Below are 19,847 nucleotides of genomic sequence, written 5' to 3'. Positions count from 1 at the left end.
CTTCCTGAAATTCTATTCCATTTAGTTATGTGTACTTCTGATCTTTGTTTAAATAACAGGTTATTTCCCTTAAGGAAAAGGAATTATAAATAATATAATTTTGCCAACATTCTAAATAATTCAGGATCTCTCCTTTAACTTCTTAAGGAGTGATAAGTTTTGAATCTGAAATTGAGATCCTCTGGGTAGCTTTTTGGTGGCAGTGAGTAGATTTTTTCCTCTCTCTGTCACAGAACTTGAAAAATTATATTGCAGAGCAGACTGGTGTTTCATATGCCCTTTTAAAGGAAAAACAGTTAAGAGTGGCGTTAAGTACTGACCCAGCTACTATTTTTTTTTTTATTCAGACAGTAGTCTTCTAAGTTGAATGGGACAGTGATTCATGGAATTTACTAAAAGTTTGTAGAGAGAAACTTTTTTCTCTCATCTTTGTTTTTTCCTAGAAAATAATTTAGTTTGGGTCTGTCTTACAGAAATTACGTCTCTGAAACTCTTAGGGATAAATTATGCAGAATATGCTGCGCTGCCTGCCACGAGGCCAGGTTCATTAAAGGAGAATGTTTGTCTTGTATTTGTTGTGAATGGAAACCAGGATATTTTCACAGCTGGTTTAATTTGCTAACCAGGCAGTTTTAAAAATAGCTTACAATATAAATCCTAACTTTGCTGTATTCTGTCAAATGGACTTATATTCTGCATGGGTGGATGAAATCAATTCATCTTTAGCAAACGAGAAAGCCAAACATCTAGTCCCAGTAGAATTACAGGAACTCTTCAGGTGCCCTGCCCCCCTACCCACTTCCCCACTCCGACACTCAGGTCAAAGGTATGTGAAAATCATAGCTCCCATTTGAGAAGGGTTTTCTGTGCACTAAGTACTTGGCTTAGATGCTGTGTATGTTATTTCCACCCCTTACAGTGTCTTCAGCCTACTCAGATATTGGAATCGGTAACTTGCCCATGGTAATGCAACTTAAAATCGAAGTTACGATTTGAATCCGGATCTTACTGACTTTAAAGTGTTTTATAATACCTCTTGAACCCAAACTCTTTGCCAGCTCTGCGAGTTATGTTCCTGAAAAGTATTGTGGCAAAACTGCAGCTGTCAAGATCAAAGTCTCAAGGATAAGAGTGAGTTGGGGAAACAATGAAAATGGCATTAAGCCTCTTTAAAGCACAGATGAAGGTTCTGTTCTCTGAAGGGTATCCATTTCCCACACAAACCAGTCTTTCTCTTTAAAAACCTGCTCCACTAACCTCTCTCCTGAATCAGCTTCTTTAGGTATTCAGGAAACATTGCTGGGACAGATTCTCCCACAAGTTTTATGTTATACAAACTGTACTTCTTTTAGAGAGCTTCAGACAGCCCGAGCAGACCTGAAAACGTCATGGGTTGTGTCCTTACCATTCTCCCTTGATTGTTCTACTTACACAAGTCTCTACCTTTTCACAGATGAACCTTTTCTTTTGTTTTTCTGGGCTCCGTCTGCTCTCATATATTGAAATGATAAAGCAGACAATAAAAAATAAATTAAAAAAAAAAAGAAATGCTAAAGCAGAAGTGAACCTTCTTGCTGGGCCTTCCTCCCACAGGCCTGCCCACCTCTTCTTCTGTGGGAGTGGGGAGCAAAGGTGCTGTGTTCTTTTGTTTGAGGCAATAGAAATAAAAAGGTCGAAAGATTTTTATTTTTCATTTTTTGTGTCTCAGAACTGCAATTAGCAAAGGATGATTGACTCCTGGAGGGCAGGATCTAGGCACTGAATACTCCAGTCTAGATCCTGTGAGTGACACATTGCTGAATGACTTACGAAATTCCCATTCATCCTTTTATTTTTTAATTATAAAAAGTAATACATGGTTGTCATAAAACATTCAAAGCGTTAAGTGTGGATTTAGAAATAAAAACAAGATGCTTCTCTTACCCTCCTTCCTTTCCTAATCTTCTTAAATATTTTCTGTGTATTTAGAAAAAACAACTAGATTTTTTTCTCACATAGCTCTTCTGAGACTTTTTTAATCTGACATCTTTCACAGTCTGTTGAACGGATATACTGTAGTCATTCTTCTCTAATAAGTATTTTGGTGGCCTTCACTTCTTTGATTATTATAAACAATACTTTATTGAACATCTTTATTCTTATGTCTTTATACATAGGTGTATTTCTGTAGAATAGGTTTCTAGACATGGATCTGTTTGCCATTTGGCTCAAGGACCTATTTTTTTTCTACAAGGAGATCACTGCTATCAAATTACCTTTCAAAAGAGCTATGTCAGGAGTCCCACTGTGGCACAGTGGGTTAAAAATCTGATTGCAGTGGCTCGGATCACTGCAGAAATGTGGGTTTGATCCCCGGCTCAGCGCAGTGGGTTAAAGGATTCAGCATTGCTGCACCTCCGGCATAGGTCAGGATTGCAGCTTGGATTCAGTCCCTGGTCCCAGAACTTCCATATGCCAAGGGTGTGCCCATTAAAAAAAAAAAAAAAAGGTCTACCAGTGTTCATTTCTATCAGCAGTGAATGAGGGCGCCCCGTCCTCCACACCTTGGGTAACAATAAAATTATTTATCTTTGAGTGTTTGCCACTCTAATATTTTAATTTGCACTTTTCTGCTTACTAATAAAATGGAATATCTTTTGTTAGTGTTTTGGCCATTGATTTTTATTTCATGTACCACCACCCTATTTACATATGATTCCTACTTTTGCACTGGGTTGTTTGTTCTCTGTAGGAACCCTTTATAAAAGTATAGGTGTTACCTCTGTCTTTTGAGATGTTTTAAATATTTTCCCTCAGGTCTTATCTTTTGACATTGTGGTATCTTTCATACCAATAAACCATTTAAATGTTTATGTAGTAAAATCTGTCTTTATGAACATTATGGTTTGTGCTTGCCGCGAGAAGTCTACCTCGCGTGCTGACCTCGCCTTTGTTTTTCTGTTGTATTTTTCACATTTAGGCCTTTAATTGAACTGGTACTCATTTTTGTGTATGGTGTGAGGCAGAGACCGAACTTAATTTTTTCCTTAATTGGTTACTAAAGTGGCCCACATTCACTGGTATTAGTTTTGATGGATGGCCAGTTTCATTTATGGAGGCAGATGGAGCACAGGTATAATATAACACACTCCAAGGTCACAGAGCAAAGTCTAGGAGGGTTTAGGTCTAAAATTATTTCTGTTCACTCATCTGTGCCACTTTCATTTCTTCATTTAACATTTTTACCATAGGTTCCGGAGGTCTTGAAAAAATTATTTTATCTCTGTGATACTTATTTCAGTGGAGTAAGTTCTGTTAAGGGGCAGATTAAGGTAGCTATGCATGTAGAAAGCTTTCACAAAAGGTAATTCACTTTTGATATTGACAAATATTTCTGCTAAACTGTTAATGTTTAGATTGGTTTTGCTGATTTCTGGTGTATGTGTGAATAAGTTTTGGTAGAGTGTATAGCTTTAAACATTTGTTGTCTGTATGTTGTCGTAATATTGTTGCTTTTTAATGAGGTTTATTTAATGAAGATACTCACTTTATAAGCTATTGGAATAAATAAGACAAACCAGGTTTATTGCCATGTAATTATACACTAAACTCACACAGTATTAATCACGTGCTTAACACAGGGGTAAGTATGAAACGCTTATAGCTTTTCAAAATGCAGCACAGAAGTTCCCGTCGTGGCGCAGTGGAAACGAATCCTACTAGGAACCATGAAGTTTCAGGTTCAATCCCTGGCCTTCGCTCAGTGGGTTAAGCATCTGGCGTTACACTGTGAGCTGTGGTGCAGGTTGCAGACGTGGCTCAGGTCCTGCGTTGCTGTGGCTGTGGTGTAGGCCTCCAAGTAGATCCGATTCAACCCCTAGCCTGGGAACCTCCATGTGCCACGGGTGCCACCCTAAAAGCAAAAAAAAAAAAAAAAAATGCAGCACAAGCAGATACTTGTTCATAGATTATATTTGATGATGCTTATTGGAAGCTCATTTCAGATAAAATGTTTCTACCCAGGCAGGATTTTGATTTGCTTTTATTTATGATACAAATCATGATCTAAATATTTGTGGGCATATCATTACTGGTAAATTATTTTAAAGTTAGATATCAGTTTTGGTGTACTAATGAGTTTGACTTCTTTGTCATTTCTTCCTTTAAAAAAATTTTTTTAATATAGATTACAAACAAGTCTAAACTTTAAATTTCCATGCTGAAATGTCATGCCTAGTCTCAAAAGATATTTGTTTTTAAATTATTTTATTCAGTTTTTTTCTACTAAATTTTTGTTGATTTCTTAATTCTTTTGATTCATTTTATGAAAGGTCGTCATTAAAAACAAATCTTTCAAAGCAAAATCTGGAAGAGATATTCGCACTCCCATATTCATTGCAGCATTATTCATATAGACAAGAAGTGGAAGCAGCTCAAATGTCCATTGAATGGATAAAGAAAATGTGGTATATACATACATACAATGGAATATTATGAAGCCTTAAAAAAGAAGGAAATCTTGTTACTTACTACAATAGGGATGAACTTCAAAGACATTATGCTAAGCAAGTAAGCCAGTCACAAAGGACAAGTGCTATATGAGTCCACCCATATGAGGTCTCTAATGTAGTCGAAATTGTGGAAATAGAAAGTAGAAAGGTGGCTGCCAAGGGCTAGAGGGAGAGAGAAAGGGAATTAGTATTTAATGGATATAGAGTCCAAGATGACAACATTCTAGTGATCTGTTGCAAAACAAAGCAAATATAGTTACACTCCTGAACTTTACACTTAAAAATAGTTAAAATATTTAATGTTGTGAATTTTTTTTTAACTACAGTAAGAAGAATTAGCCAAAATGAAATGTACTTTTTTTTTTTTTTTTCTTTTTAGGGCCGCACCTGTGGCATATGGAGGTTCCCAGGGTCAGGGTCTAATCGGAGCTGTAGCCACCGGCCTATGCCAGAGCCACAGCAACGCGGGATCTGAGCCGTGTCTGCAACCTACACCACAGCTCACGGCAATGCCGGATCCTTAGCCCACTCAGCAAGGCCAGGGATCAAACCTGTGGCCTCATGGATGCTGGTCAGATTCATTAGCCACTGAGCCATTATGGGAACTCCTGAAATATACTTTAAATGTAAAACATAGCCTGGATTTCAAAGACTATGTGCCCCCAAAAAGAAAGTAAAATTGATAACTTTTAGGAGTTCGCTTGTGGTGCAGCAGGTTAAGGATCCAGCGTTGTCACTGTAGTGGCTTGGGTCACTGCTGTGATGCAGGTTCAATCCCTGGCCCAGAAACTTCCACATGCCATGGGCATGCCCCCCCCAAATTAATAACTTTAATATTGATTTTATTTTGAAATGATAATTTTTTATATATGTTTTATGAAATGTCATATTAAAATTTAAAAACCAAAAAATCACATTTAATAATGTGCTTTATAGGTACTACCCCCCTTTTAGGAATTGTTAGTGTAATTAATTACATCAGTTTCTGTATCTCTGCTCTCTTGAGGTGCTCCCTTTTTTTATTTCTCTTTCTAAGGAAGATTCTGTTCTTGCATGGTCTCCATGTAGGGAAGTCGAAGTGTTGATGATAGTTTTATATTGATTCAGAAAGAAGAATATAGTTTAGGGGGTCAGCACTACCCTTCTTACCTCAGTGTGGTGTAACGTGGCTTTTTGAAATGTCTCAATGTCTTGATTAATTCTCTTCTTACTAATTACATTCTTCCCAGCTTAAATGTCTAGTTATAAAATGGCCTTTTAATTTTTCTGAATTATTAATTATTAATTCCTTATCTTTATTTCTGCTTCCACTCCTTTTTTTTTTTTTATTTTTTTAGGGCCACACCTGCAGTATATGGAAGTTCCCAGGTTAGGGGTCAGCTTGGAGCTGTGGCTGCCGCCCTGCACCACAGTCACAGCAACACAGGATCCAAACCACGTCTGTGGCCTACACCACAGCTCACAGCAACGCTGTATCCTTAACCCACTGAGCAAGGCTCAGGGATAGAACCTGTGTCCTCATGGATGCTAGAGAGATTTGTTAACCACTGAGTCAGGACAGGAACTCCCCTCTGCTTCTCCTCCTTCATCAACAGCTCTGTCTTCCTCACATTCATCTTATACTGCAGTACAACTTTTAAAAGTTTATTCTTTCCTTGTTTTATATCTGACCACCCAATTTAACACTAAACTCTTGGGGAACCTTTCTTTTGTTTTCTCTTTTGGCTGCTCCGCAGCATGTAGAACTTTCAGGCCAGGGATAAGATCTGAGTTTTGGTCTCAACCTAAGCCAAAGCTGTGGCAAGGCCGGATCCTTAACCCACTGTGCCAGGCCAGGAATCAAACCCGTGTCCCAGCACTCCTGAGATGCCACCAATCCCGTTGCTCCACAGTGGGAGCTCCTGGAAATCATTCTTTTGGTGCTTACTTAAAAGTTTTGAGAAACTCTATAGCATTTCCTAGATACAGAGAAAATGAAAATATTCTCAAATCACTCATTTTATGGATAATTATCTTCAAAATATAACCCTTGTATTTAGCCATAGGAAAGGTTTTTTTTGTTTGTCTCTTTTTTTTTTTTTTTTTTTTTTTTTTGGTTGGTTGGTTGGTTTTTAACATTTTACTTTGTTTTCTACCATCAGTTTTTCACCAGCCTTTCCTCCCCTACTTGGGGCCTTTAAAATATGTACGTGTTAAAATAAACTTATTAAGACGTACCAAATCGGACTCTCTGTAAACACAGTCGTTATTACACAGCAGTCAGCTGGACATCAGAAAAATGGTTGGGTTTCTATATAGTTTTTTCAGATGTTTTGGGGAGAAAGGAAATGAATTTTATATTCAAGTTTATTGGTATTTTGAAAATGCCACAAAGAAGTTCAGTAGATTGATATGCTCAGGGAATTTTTGCTGCTGGGAATTTTAGTATAACCACAAACATTTTGTATCAGGTCTTTTGGAAACTTTCAGTTGCTAATTAATTTTCTAATTTGCATTGAACTTACTTAAAAATTAATTCTTTGAAAATGTCTAAGTTCTGAATTCTATTTTATGAGGTTTTTCCTGTGTTTCATAATTGAAAATGACTACTGATTGCTATTGTAGGTTAGGTGATGATTTTAAATGACAGTGACTAGGGTAGATCATGCCACTCTCAGCAAAATACAGCTATTTAATAAAATTCATTTTTATTTAGCTTATATTTTACTTATGAACAAATAATATGCCTTTATAGAAAAACATGACTTGAAGGTTGATGTATTTGCCCAGTTCCTTGAAATCGATGTTTTAAGGCTGCTTTTTTGGGCGATGTTACTGTTTTTGGGTAGTTATAGATTGTTTTGAAATACAGTCTTATGTAAACATAAATAAAGAAATGCATGTTCAGCAAGAATCTCCGGTGGTGTCACGAAAAGAACTCAAATTCTGTGATCGCTGGAGGGCCAGAACGCAAGTTCTGCCCTGAGCTCTGCCATTCGATGCCCGCGGAATCTCTGCGAACTAAAGTTTGGGTAGAAGCTGACGGGGAGACCATGGTGAAGAGGAGGCAGGCAGTGCAGGTTCGGGTTATGGCTTTACGCTCTGTCATCAGCTCTACGAGAACAGAGGCTTTGGCCAGCGTGGTCACTGCCAGTGGCACCAGAAGGCATCACTAAGGATATATTGAATAAATGAAGAGGTCAGTAGTTCCCACGGACTGTTACAATCCCTGTTGTCGACACTCCCTTTGAGGTGGGGTGACTGAAAATCCTAACTCCAGGAGCAGAGGAAAAGTGAATTGATAACCTGTCACGTTTGACTTTATACTCAGTGCTTTTTTTTTTTTTTTTTTTTTTTTTTCTCCCCTTTTGGCTGTGGCATACAGCAGCTTGAGGCTTGATGTGGGATCTCAGTTTCCAGACCAGGACTGATCCTGGGCCACAGCATTGAAAACACCAATTCTTAACCACTGGGCCACCAGGAAACTCTTAAATACATTCTTAAGTCTTAAATATACTGCTTATATACCCTTAAATATATAAGTATATACTCTTAAATATACTGCTTTGTTAAATATATTCCAACTGACGCAATTTTTTTTTCTCTTTCGGCCGTCCTGCAATGTATGGAATTCCCAGGCCAGGGATCAGATTGGACCTGCAGTTGCAACCTAAGCTGCAGCTGTGACAACGCCAGATCCACTGCCCTGGGCCAGGGATGGAACCTGTGTCCCAGCAATCCCAGGATATCACTGATCCCGTTGTGCCACAGTGGGAACTCCCCAACTGACACGCTTTTATCACGATTCTTCTCCCAAAGTGTCCCTACCTATAAGCCAGTTGATTATTATTTTGGAGGAAAAAAAAAAGATTTTTCTCTCCACATCTGAACTCTCTGTTTCCGAGGGCCTCTGTAAGATACCTTTAGCCTACTTGCGTGCTGTTTAAAGGCTCCTCCTGCTCCCGCCCAGTGTCTCTCCCTAAGGTCTTCCAGGCATTCCTTCCCCCTCAGATGCCCCGGTTCAGGCAAAGAGACCCATCTTTCTGACCAGGAGCAGATCTAGGTTTTGTGGGACTACTCTAAGAAAAAGAAATTTCATTTGAAATACATAATTAGGTACCAAAGTGAATATTTACTTACAGCGAGGAAAGTAATCATAAAAATGGCAGCTTTTAAAAAGTTGACAAATAGGAGTTCCCGTAGTGGCTCAGTGGTTAACCAATCCGACTAGGAAGCATGAGGTTGTGGGTTCGATCCCTGGCCTTGCTCAGTGGGTTAAGGATCCGGCATTGCCATGAGCTGTGGTGTAGGTCGCAGACGCAGCTCGGATCTTGCATTGCTGTGACTGTGGCATAGGCCGGTGGCTACAGCTCCAGTTGGACCTGTAGTCTGGGAACCTCCATATGCCGCGAGAGCAGCCCTAGAAAAGGCAAAAAGACAAGTAAAATAAAATAAAATAGTAAACAAAATAAAAAATTGACAAATAGAAAATTCAGAAAAAAACAGGAGTTCCTGTTGCGGTGCAGTGGAAACGAACCATGAGGTTGAGGGTTCGATCCCTGGCCTCGCTCAGTGGGTTAAGGATCCAGCGTTGCCATGTGCTGTGGTGTAGGTCACAGACTCGGGTGGGATCCCACATTGCTGTGGCTGTGGTGTAGGCTGGCAGCTGTAGCTCCGATTGGACCTCTAGCCTGGGAACCTCCATATGCAGAGTGCAGATCTAAAATAGAAAAAAAAAAAAAGCTCATGGTTTGAAGGAGCAAGCACCAAGTAAGTGGGTAGCATTACTAACAGGGCTCAAAGGTGCTACCATCGAGGTATATACAGGGTGCCAGGAAGCACAGGGGAGGACACTGGACTCAAACCGGAGTGTCAGGGATGGCATCTCCAAATGCAGATTTGACTTTTGAGGTTTGGTTTAAGAATGTAAGGAGTTGCCCTTGTGGCTCAGCAAAACGAATCAGACTAGTATCCGTGAGGACGCAGGTTCCATCCCTGGCCTCTCTCAGTGGTGAGGATCTGGCATTGCCGTGAGCTGTGGGGAAGGTGGCAGACGTGGCTCAGATCTCGTGTTGCTGTGGTTGTGGCGTAGGCTGCCAGCTACAACTCTGATTCAGCCCCTAACCTGGGAACCTCCATGTGCCGTGGGTGTGGCCCTGAAAAGACAAAAAGAATTTAAGGGGTTTTGTTTTTTTGTTTTCGCCACGCCCGTGGCATGTAGAAGTTCCCGGACCAGCGATTAGTTCTGAGCCACAGCAGTGACCTGCGTTGCTGCCAGACCCTTAACCCACTGTACCACAAGGGAATGCCAAGAATTTTTTTTAATGTTCCTTAAAGGTCTGCTAGCATTCTAATATATAAATGTGTAATAAAAGCGTAAATGCTAACATTCTCCAAAGATTTTGGATTCTAGTTGCCTTAGAGATTCCAGTGTAGTTTTGGCTCCTCTTTCTACTTCTGACTTTGTTGGGGTTAAGATCCTGAACAGCTTAGCACTTAACATTTGTATGTTTTCTGGTTGGCTTTCCTTGTTGCTGTCATTGGTAGCACTGAAGTTGATAAGACGGAGAGAAGCCTTTGCTTTTCCTTTGTTCTCCGCAAGGCGAACTCCTACTCACGCTTTAAGACTTGGTTTACAATCTCCCTTCCCTTGTGAACCTTTTTCTGACTCTCAGCAGTCAGTTCTTTGTATCCCTATAGCATAGCTATCTTTTATCTCTATTTATACTTTAATTATGACACTTACCATGCTGTGTTTTAATTATGTCTTTGCATGAATCTATCCTTCAAGGTGTTAAAATCCTCTTTGTACGCTCCTGGGCTTGGTTCTAGCGTAGTATCGTAATACATAGTAGATGCTCAAAAAATGGTTCTGGAGTCCGTGAATGAATGGTAAGTGTAGAGTGTGGCGTCTTGTTTTTGAAAGAGGTGACTGGCCTTCCTATATTTCATGGGTACAGACTGCATTTTTTTTGTTATGGCTTCTATCTCCGAAGATTCTGGAACAGTAGGGATAATGTGGAAATTATCTATTTGGTAGAAGTTTGGTAGCATTCCCTCAGGAAAACACATAGCTGACGTAGTTTCAGTGACTAATTCTTTGTGCATCTTACACAGTTGGGTTCCTTTCTGTTGAGCCACAATGGGAACTCCCAATAATATAATTTAAAAACACTGTCTAGGAGTTCTCATTGTGACTCGGGGTTGAAAGCCCAACTAGTATCCATGAGGACACGGGTTTGATCCCTGGCCTTGTTCAGTGGGTTAAGAATCCAGCGTTGTGGTGAGCTGTGGTGGGAACCTCCATTTGCCACAGGTACAGCCATAAAAAGCAGAAAAAAAATTTTTTTAAATCTTAAAAATAAAACCACTAATTATTAATATTTAAAAAGTACAATAAATATATCGCAGAGTCCAGAATGCCTGGAAATACAGGGGAAATAGTGCATTTATTGCACTTCCTTCTTTCAGATGAACAGTTGGACTGATTGCTTAAAGTTAAGAGGTATCTCACCCAGAAAAAGATGCCCGGAGCTTGAAGGAAAATATTGATCACATTATTTGAAAATAGAACTAATATTTTTCTTTCAAATGTGTTTATGTTTCTCGACTTTTTGTGCAGCTTGCTGTTTAACACTTAAAAGGTAACACATAAACACGTTGGTACAATAATATTCTACATTGAGAAAGGGAGACTTAGCCAAATTCAGTCTCATAAAGAAATCGTGTCTGTCACAAGTTAAAAAAGGCAGCTGTACAGTCTCCATGCGTTTTAACATGTTGTGCATGTCCCACGTAAGTTAGCTTCCCGTAACTCATCTGGAAGGTATTGGAGGGATAAAAATAGACTAAATATTCAAAATTTCCATCTGAGGAGTTTCCTGCTTTTGCCTACATCTCAATTGTCAGTCCAGGTCCTGGCCCCTGCTCCCCTTGGGCCCGTGGGAGGACAGTGGAAGCATTTATGCCATAAATATTCAAGCTGCCAGATCGTCTAGGCATTGGCCTCTGCCTGCCCCGCAACAGCTCCTGTCCTCTTCGGCTGTCAGAGTGGAAGAAGCGAAGGAGGGAGCCTGCACAAAGACCCAGGAGCCAGGATGGCAACGTGCGGGATTTAGAAGGGTTCATAGGCTCCTTTTCAAGGAATGCTGGGCCTGCAGAATCCATCCTTTCTCTGCCGGCTGGCATGTCGGATTACGTTCGTCTGGGAGAAGCACACTGTGGATTCCGACCCTTTCTGGCTTTAGAGATGGACGGACTCTGAGAGTCACAGGGCACTTGTGCCCGCTTTCTATCATTTTAGTTACTCTATTTCCTCAGGCAGTCCTTAAGACAAATAGGTGGAGATGAGTTTCAGAAAACGATGGGACTGTTACTCCTCATGTTTGAGTGGCACGTGTCCTCCTCTTCCGCCCAGCGTTCTGAGTGGAGATGGAAGTCAGTCCAGTCAGTCAGTCACCTGCCGTGGGGGGCTTGGTGTTGGGCCTCACACAGCAGTGAAGAAAGAGGTGGTGTGTGGTGTGTCTTTATACAAACAGCTGTAAGCAAGTTCTTTGACAAATAATGAACTGCGGTTGTTACCAGCACTCTGAGGAGGTGGTAGAGGATGTTTCGGGACTGTTGAACAGGAAGGCCTGGTCTAGACAGGGAGTGTCAAGGAAAAGCTTTCCCAGGGTAAGGTTTCTGAGATGGCAAGGGTAAGATGAAACAAAACTGCTCAAAGAAAGAAGCTGAATACAGTTTTAGAGCTGAAAGGAACCAGAGATATCACCCAGCGATGTCCAGTCCTTACATTGCACAGATGGGAAAACCGAAGCCTAACTGAGGTTACACAGTCTTGGAGTTCCCTTTGTGGCTCAGCAGTTAACGAACCCAACTAGGATCCATGAGATTGCGGGTTCGATCCCTGGCCTCACTCAGTGGGTTAAGGATCCTGTGTTGCCGTGAGCTGTGGTGTAGGCCACAGATGCTGATTGGATTCAGCGTTGCTGTGTGCTGTGGTATAGGCTGGCAGCTGTAGCTCTGATTCCACCTCTAGCGTGGGAACTTCTATTTGCCACGGGTGCGGCCCTAAAAAAAAAGAAAAAAAAAAAAAAAAAGAGGTTACACAGCCTTTTCACCCCTGGAGATTAGAGATGCAAACCCAGCGTGCTTTTCTTTGGTGGGTAGAAAGCAAGATGCACTGAGTGAGAAGGGACTTGGGCATGGGGGATGCCAGGTAGGTTTTCAATTTCGTGTTTACTCCAGGTCAGCAGCTGAGCTATTCCTCACATGGGGGAGGAGATTAGAGGTGACTCAGACCTGCCAGTTTGCTGTGTTGCAGCTTAGCTTTTATTTGGGGCAGGTGAAGGAGATATCAAACACACACGCCCCCAAAAGGTCCATGTGGAGTTCAAATGGGAAACCAGTCACTGTTCTGCAGCTCTCTAGCTGTGTGATTTGGGATATGTTGCTTAACCTCTCTGAGCTGGCATTCACAGTTTATACTTTGGTATATTTCCTTTCAGTCTTTTCCTGTGCGTTTTAGGTGCTTGTTAGAGATCAGTCGTGCCCTATATTTCACCCTAATCTTTAAAGATGAAAGTCTTGTTTGGGTAAGGTGTTGTTTAAGCCCCCCTTGAAAGAGCAGTTTGCCAGCCTGTGCTTGCCCAAACATCCAGAGAGTAACTGTGGCAAGCCAAGCTCCAGGATCTGCAAGAATCGTTAGCAACTGAGCATATTTCTATAAACCAATAAAGGTTTTTATATTTTGTTCATCTGTTACCCTTATGCTGTTGCCACTTTCACATTCCGCGTGTGTAGGTGGAGAGTATGAGATAACAGCATTTCAGAAATGAAAGTGAGTGGAAAAGGGCCGCTTTCCCTTTAAGGCAGCTTCATTTCCCCAGCTCCCTCCCCTTTCCTGATTGACAAACCTAACCCAAGTCACATGATCCGCCTCTATTTGAAGGTCACAAAAAGCTGCTTCCTTTAGAGACAGAGGGGGAGAGAGAGAGCAAGAGGGAGAGTGAGTGTGAGAGTTAGTTCAAGCCAAAATGGCCGACAGAGTCTCTGCTGGTTTCTGAATATTTAAAATACAAAAAAACAGATAGACAAAAAGAAATCATTTTTTGGACCTTTTTTCATTTCCATTTCTACCTTGTATGCCTCAATTTGCTGGATTTAAGCACTGCTGCACTTTATGAGGTTGGTAAATATTTTCAATTTTTTAAAACCAATTGATTTATATGGATCTTGTCTAACCGTTTTCACTAGTGGTGTTGCAAATCGACATTTGTCTAGCATGGAGACTGGCTTCAGACATTTCGTGAATCTGTGTAAATCAGATCCGTGATGTACTTTTGGTTCGGCATTTTAGAAATGGAAAAGCCTTGGTAAAATATTTGATTTCGAAGCGATTTAATTGCACTTTTAATTTATATGCAGATTTTCATCATCGTTTCTGTCTGGCAAACAAACGAAGCTGCGAGTAATTGGAAATTTGATATTTAGAAAGAGGTTTTTTTAAAATACACAGACCTCTCCCTGCCCCCTTAAATCTGCTGCAAAAATTTGCATAAATATAAATGGGTTTGCATTCTTTCGGCTGCTAAGGCCGACAAAGGATCTGGGAGGGCAAGCACCACCATGGGACAGCCTTTTTCTTTTTTTTTTCCCCTTTTTTTTAAAAAAAAATTTTAAAGCTAGGCCATCCTTCTTAGAAAGATGTAAAACCTAAAATAAGACTTGATACGTTTTAAACATCAGGCTGGGGGCGAGTGAACACCAGGAGGTTTGGGGTTTGTAGATTCCCCTGCGTGAAAACCTCCCAAGCAATGTGTGGATCACCCCTCTCACCGCGCGCGCTCACTGGCACCGGGTCTCTGTGTGTGTTCTCAAATGTGCAGCCAGATGCGCTTTTATTTTGATCGTGGTTTGAACCAAATGGTAGGACTCTGGTGTAAACATGGTGTTTTAAGATCTGAACAGCTCTTCACCCCGATTAGGAGTTATTTCTCTATCAGTTTCTCCCCGCGGATTGGTCGTCTTCGTTTCTCAAAGATCACAGTTTCTGTTTGATTTTATACGGATGAACTGGGCTTTTCAGCGCAAATCAGCATCTGTGTGTGTAGTTGCCGGTTTTAGCCACGTACCCATTGTGAGGTGATCATTTTGGGTCACACAAATAAGTAGCTGTCTGTATATGGAGGTTGGTTACCCCCGAAACTGTGCAGTGCCCTGAAGTTAAATTCCATTACTCCTAGTGCAGGATTCTAGAAAGCCTGGGAACAGGGAGGGAAGAAGGCTGAAAACTTGCTTTCTCAGAGCCACCTCCCCCTATCATTGTGAGGGTGTGATGTAATGCTTCTGGGTCTGGTGGGCTGAAAGGACTGTAGTTTGTGATGTGGCGGGTAAATTGCCCCCACCCCCCTCAGCACATCCCGGCTCCCAGAGGCCTTGTTTTCTTTCTCTCCCCCCCCCCCTTATTTGTATCCTCCTGGTTTATGTCTTAGCATATTGGCATGAGAAAGAGATTGGTCTTCTAAATCTGTTACAAAGTATAGTTGAGAAAAGGCATTTAAAATATGCAAATGGATCGAATTGTCATATCCCCATCATTAAATATGTAGACTTGGATTAAAGCTAATTAAGCATAAATGGAATAATTTTGATGTGAAAGAGCAGTGGGGTTTTTTGTTGTTGTTGTTTCCTTTTTTAATTAATCTAATTATAAGATGCTTGCTGGGCCTGAAAGTGTTAAAAAAAATGGAAAAAATGCTGGACTATTTTGAAAATTTGACAGTCTGGAAGAGGGTGTGTAGTGCTTTCAAAAGCTTTATTCACTGTTAAAATGGATTGGCCTCTTGTGCTGAAAATGGCCTGTTTCTTTGGGCCAATTGTGTGTAGATGAGGGGACTTTCACGCTAATTTAACAAAAAGACTTCCCATTTGAATACATAAAGATAATTAAAGTTCTCTGTCTCTAAAGAGCAAGTATCTTATTATTCTTTCTAAAATTAATGTTATTATGTTCGTAATGGAAGTAAGTAGAGAAGTGATGGTTTAAATTCAGTATAAATTTTTTTGGTGATACAAGTTTAGCTTTTGTGTAAGAGGGATTGGAAACATCACATTAAAGAGGTAATCTGGAACAAATGTGTCTCTTTAAAAAATCTTTTTTTACAGCTTGAATTTAAAGGAAAAGACATAGAAACTACCGTAGGGATAGGAAGTGTTGCCTTGTGGTATACCTAAGGAAAATTAGAGCTCTGATTTTTGTTGTTGTTGTTTCTGAAAATGAAAGCGCCTCTTTGGGGCTTTACTTCTTAGACGATTGATTCATTTAACGCCCATTTCCTAAGTTGGCCTTAAGAAGAAGAGTGAGAAAAACCTACGCTTTCCATGCTTTACCATTCGCTTGTTTTCGTGGACTATGTAAACATGTGAATAGCAGGTTAATTCAGTTTGCAGAGCAGAGGAACCCGAGGCAGGGTGCTTGTTCTTTTAGGCAAGAAGAAGAATGATATAATGAACATTAACAGACTGCCCATCTGATTCTTTGAAATGTTTTTGTAAATAGTCTTCTCCCCTAGACAGGTTGAAAAGTGAGCTAAATTAAGACGTGGTTTCACGTATGTTAAGCATTATGGCTCTGGTGAGTTTCAGAAGCTCAGCTGCCATTTTGGATCTCCGTTCCTGCAGAGCCAATGCTTAGGGCACACCAAAGCCATGGCAATTCAGAAGCAAATAAAAATGAGTAGTAAATCAGGGGTGCAGATGGATAGTATTTAACGTGTGCCTTTTGTTGCCGTGTTCTTTCTGTTGGCAGTGTGAAACGAAGCTTTAAAAACTTGAGCGATGTGGCTAATGTTCGAAAGAGCAAAAACCCAGGGACATCCGAACTTGCATGTTGCGGTTTTTAAAAAACGAGGCAGCGTGTGCAGAGGAGAGAATTAATACCCCCTCACTAAAGGCTCCCCACCTGCACTCCCTGTATCCTTACGCTGGGTCTATTTGTGCGACGATACTAACGTTCACAGCGTTACTCTGTCGCAGAAAGAAATGTCACAGATTCATTTTGAAGATATTACCGAAACATCACAAAAATTGATAGCGCCTATCTATCCGAAGTGGTAACTTATTTTTAAACTGTTTTCCAGTCCTTCCATCTGTGTGCCAGAAAAGAAACATTGGCATCTTCGGTATATGGCACAAACTCAACTCTGTTGTTCTGCTTTGAATGGCCATTTGTTATTCTCTGTCGCCACTGGGACAGTCCTTTAAAAATAAACTTCTAAAAGTTGAAGCTCAGACTTCTAAGGCCTTTGCAGCGCTTCACCCTACAAGAGACACGGCAAGAGTGGTACGTGAGGGTGGGCAGGCCCAGAGGATAGCAGCGGCGAGGGGTGGGCCTCGAGCTCCCCAACCGCCCGATGACGGAAAAGCTTTGGAGAAATTTAATTTTTATGACTCAGAATAATCATCGACCTTCTGCCGATTAAACTAGACGAGGCCCTGAGGCCACACAGATGAATGTAGTTTGTCCCTACCCTCAAAGAGAGAGTCCAGGGAGAGACGTAATAGTACAGAATCAGCAGCTTCACCTTGGTGCTTTGGGTGCAGTAGTTAAAACAGGCACCCGGGAAGTTCCCTTTGTGGCTCAGTGGTAACGAGTCCGACTAGTATCCATGAGGATGCGGGTTCAATCCCTGGCCTCGCTCAGTGGGTTAAGGATCTGGTGTCATGAGCTGTGGTGTAGGTCGCAGATTTGGCTCGGATCCCAGTGGCTGTGGCTGTGGCTGTGGTCGGCAACTGTAGCTGCCATAGCTCCAATTCGACCCCTAGTGGGGAACGTGCATATGCCACAGGTGGGGCCTTAAAAACAAGAAACAGGCCCTGGGTGCCGCAAGTCGCCTTTGTAGATACTTTAGCAGAACCCTTATTTAAAGAAGCCAAATAATTACTCCTTATTAATTTTTAGTTATCATTTGGATATTCGATGTTCTTGAAGTAGAGCTTGTGACTTAGAGGTGGGCTTTCTGACCACGGGCTGGGGAGTGGGGCAGCACATGCTAATTGTTTCCGAGTGCAGTATTGTTCAAGGCTTTACGCTAATCTGACTTCCCTCACCTGCTTCTAGTGGTTAAGACTGCCGATGGAGTGGGGTGGGGTGAAAGGATGCCGCTTGTCCTGAAAGGGGATTTAATCTGTGATGGTGACATTTTCACATATTTTCCTTTCTTCCTTCAAATACTCAGCAGCTATTTATTATGCCAGGTACTGGTGTCAGTGCTGGGGGAATCTAAGAATCAATATGGTCAGCCCGCCACCCGGAACAACCAGTAGTTCATGTGGAAACTTTGCCATCTGTTGACCATCGTACCTACTGCTTTGGGTTATGACTAGGCGAGCACTATAGTTCGTTTCACCTGTGGGTCCCTTACCGATAATCAGGATGTGAATGGTAACTTCTGCTTCTGGTAGTTCTAGAGGCTTTCATTGAAGATTTGGCAAGACAGTCGCTCGATGCATTTTTCTTTAGCCCTGCCGAAGTATCTCCTCAAAATTATCTTTTAAATGATCTCTGAGAACCCTGCCACTTAACCTTGTCTCCTGCACTATCACCTCCCTCAGCTTTACTTTTTAATACCCCTTAGTTATGTCACTAGCTGAAGTCACATTATCTGTGTGTGCTGCCTCACTCCCCACAAAGCCATAAGCTTTCACGAGAGCAGACTTTGTTTTGCTTGTTGCTCAATCCTTCAGCATCTGGGTAGGGCTTAGCACAAGCAAGTGCTCAATAAAAAAGTATTTGAATTAGACCTGGGTTTAAGGTCACCAGGAGCAAGCTGTGTGACCATAAACCCCTGTTTCTTCATTGGCAAAGTGGGGATGACCTGTGGTGAAGCATAAAGGAAATGCTCTACCCAAGGGCTGGCACCTAGTCTCGTTGCTTCGTAAGTGTTTCCTTCCCCTTTGCGCTCTCTCTCCCCCTCTCCCCCTCTCTCTGTTAAATAAACTAGAAAGGCTGCTGTGGCCCCACATACCTCCCAGGATCACAAAGCGCGTGCACCCATGGTGCTGAGCTTCAGCCTGGACAAGGACTTTTATTAAAGTGCCTACATTCCTATGGTCTGATGCCGGCTCCTCATGCTCTCCAGCTTCCTTCAGGCTCTGCCTCTGTGATGTGTCCACATGTGCTTGGCTGCTTTTCATACATTCTGTGTTTTGCATCAAAAGGTTCTCAGTGGTTTCGAATGAACTGGTTTGAGAGTTTACAAGACAAAGGAGAACGTAAAATACAGTGTTTTCCCCTTCATTTTCATTATTCTGAGCCTGTACGTGTAAACTCTGTTTTTTTTTAACCAAACTATTAATAGTTTTGACTCAAAAGACAGATAAAATATAAATTTAGGTCGATTGCCCACTTTATCCAGTGCCGTTGATTTAATATAGATGACACACAGCTTTTATTCATTGACTTTGGAATTTGTTTCAAAGACAAAATTTTTATCTATTCATTCATTCAACAGATAATTATTGAAATCTCACTACATGCTAGATATTGGGTAAGTGCTAGCATAGGAGTAGCAGGAAGATTTTTTTCCAGGTGCCATTGCTAAAGTTAAAAAGGATATAAATGCAAGGAGCCTGGCCCATCCTCAGGTTGTTGAGTGATTACAAAAGAGGGACACCCAACTGAAATAGAAGGACCAGCTTATGCAAGGGCCCTGAGGCAAGAGAGGACTTCAGCATATTTGGAGAACTGCATGTAGAGTATTTAGTCGTGGTTGGAGTGTAATGTGTGTGAGGGAAGAGGTAATCTGGGAAATGAGAAGTGACGCTGAAAAGGTAAACACTGGCCAGATATAGAAGAGTCTATACATCATGTTTGGAAGTTTTTATCTTGAGAACAACTAAAGGATTTTTAACAGGAATTTCATCTGTTCAGATTGGACTTTCTAGCTGCACCACAGAAGATGGCTGGAGGGTTGGGTATAAGACCAGATGCTGCTGCTGTAATCTCAGGTAACAGTGGTCTGGACTGACAGCAGGTTGGGAAGAAGAAGCTAAATCCAGAGACTCTCAGGGAGATTTTTCAGGACCTGCTCATTGGGCGAAAGAAGACGAGGGTTGGGGAAATTAAAGATGACACCTCTATTCTGGCACAGGCTACTGTTGAGATTGTGGTACCATTCACTGGGTTAGGTTCCACTTAGACAAGAGATGGATGTGGGATTGAGACAATGAGTTCAGTTTTGGAGTTACTGAATCTTGGGACATCCAAATGAACATCCGGAGTAATGAGATATGTGAGTGGAGATAGAGCTTTGAGAATCATCAGTAGTCCCAAGTTTACTAAAATTTCCCTTAAGTTGATTTCTTTGGTAAGATGTC

At 41.3% G+C, this 19,847-nt stretch overlaps 1 protein-coding gene across 4 annotated transcripts in view; it reads left to right on the top strand.

Annotated features, from left to right (window-relative positions):
* Positions 1 to 19,847, top strand: part of TNRC6B (trinucleotide repeat containing 6B) — a 259,378-nt gene that overhangs the window by 97,905 nt on the left and 141,626 nt on the right. Inside the window, exon 1 of one of the 4 annotated variants that reach the window (XM_021092846.1) lies at positions 9,731 to 13,655. The exons of the other annotated variants lie outside the window; for them this stretch is intronic. Coding sequence (XP_020948505.1) covers positions 13,651 to 13,655 — 5 coding nt within the window. The 5' untranslated portion in view covers positions 9,731 to 13,650. Of the gene's footprint in view, positions 1 to 9,730; positions 13,656 to 19,847 lie in introns of those variants that run through there. 4 annotated transcript variants of the gene reach the window in all.

The sequence above is a fragment of the Sus scrofa genome, chromosome 5 (genome assembly GCF_000003025.6).
Source record: "Sus scrofa isolate TJ Tabasco breed Duroc chromosome 5, Sscrofa11.1, whole genome shotgun sequence".
In the NCBI taxonomy this organism is placed as follows: Eukaryota; Metazoa; Chordata; class Mammalia; order Artiodactyla; family Suidae; genus Sus; species Sus scrofa.
This window is presented reverse-complemented; position numbering and strand designations above follow the sequence as displayed.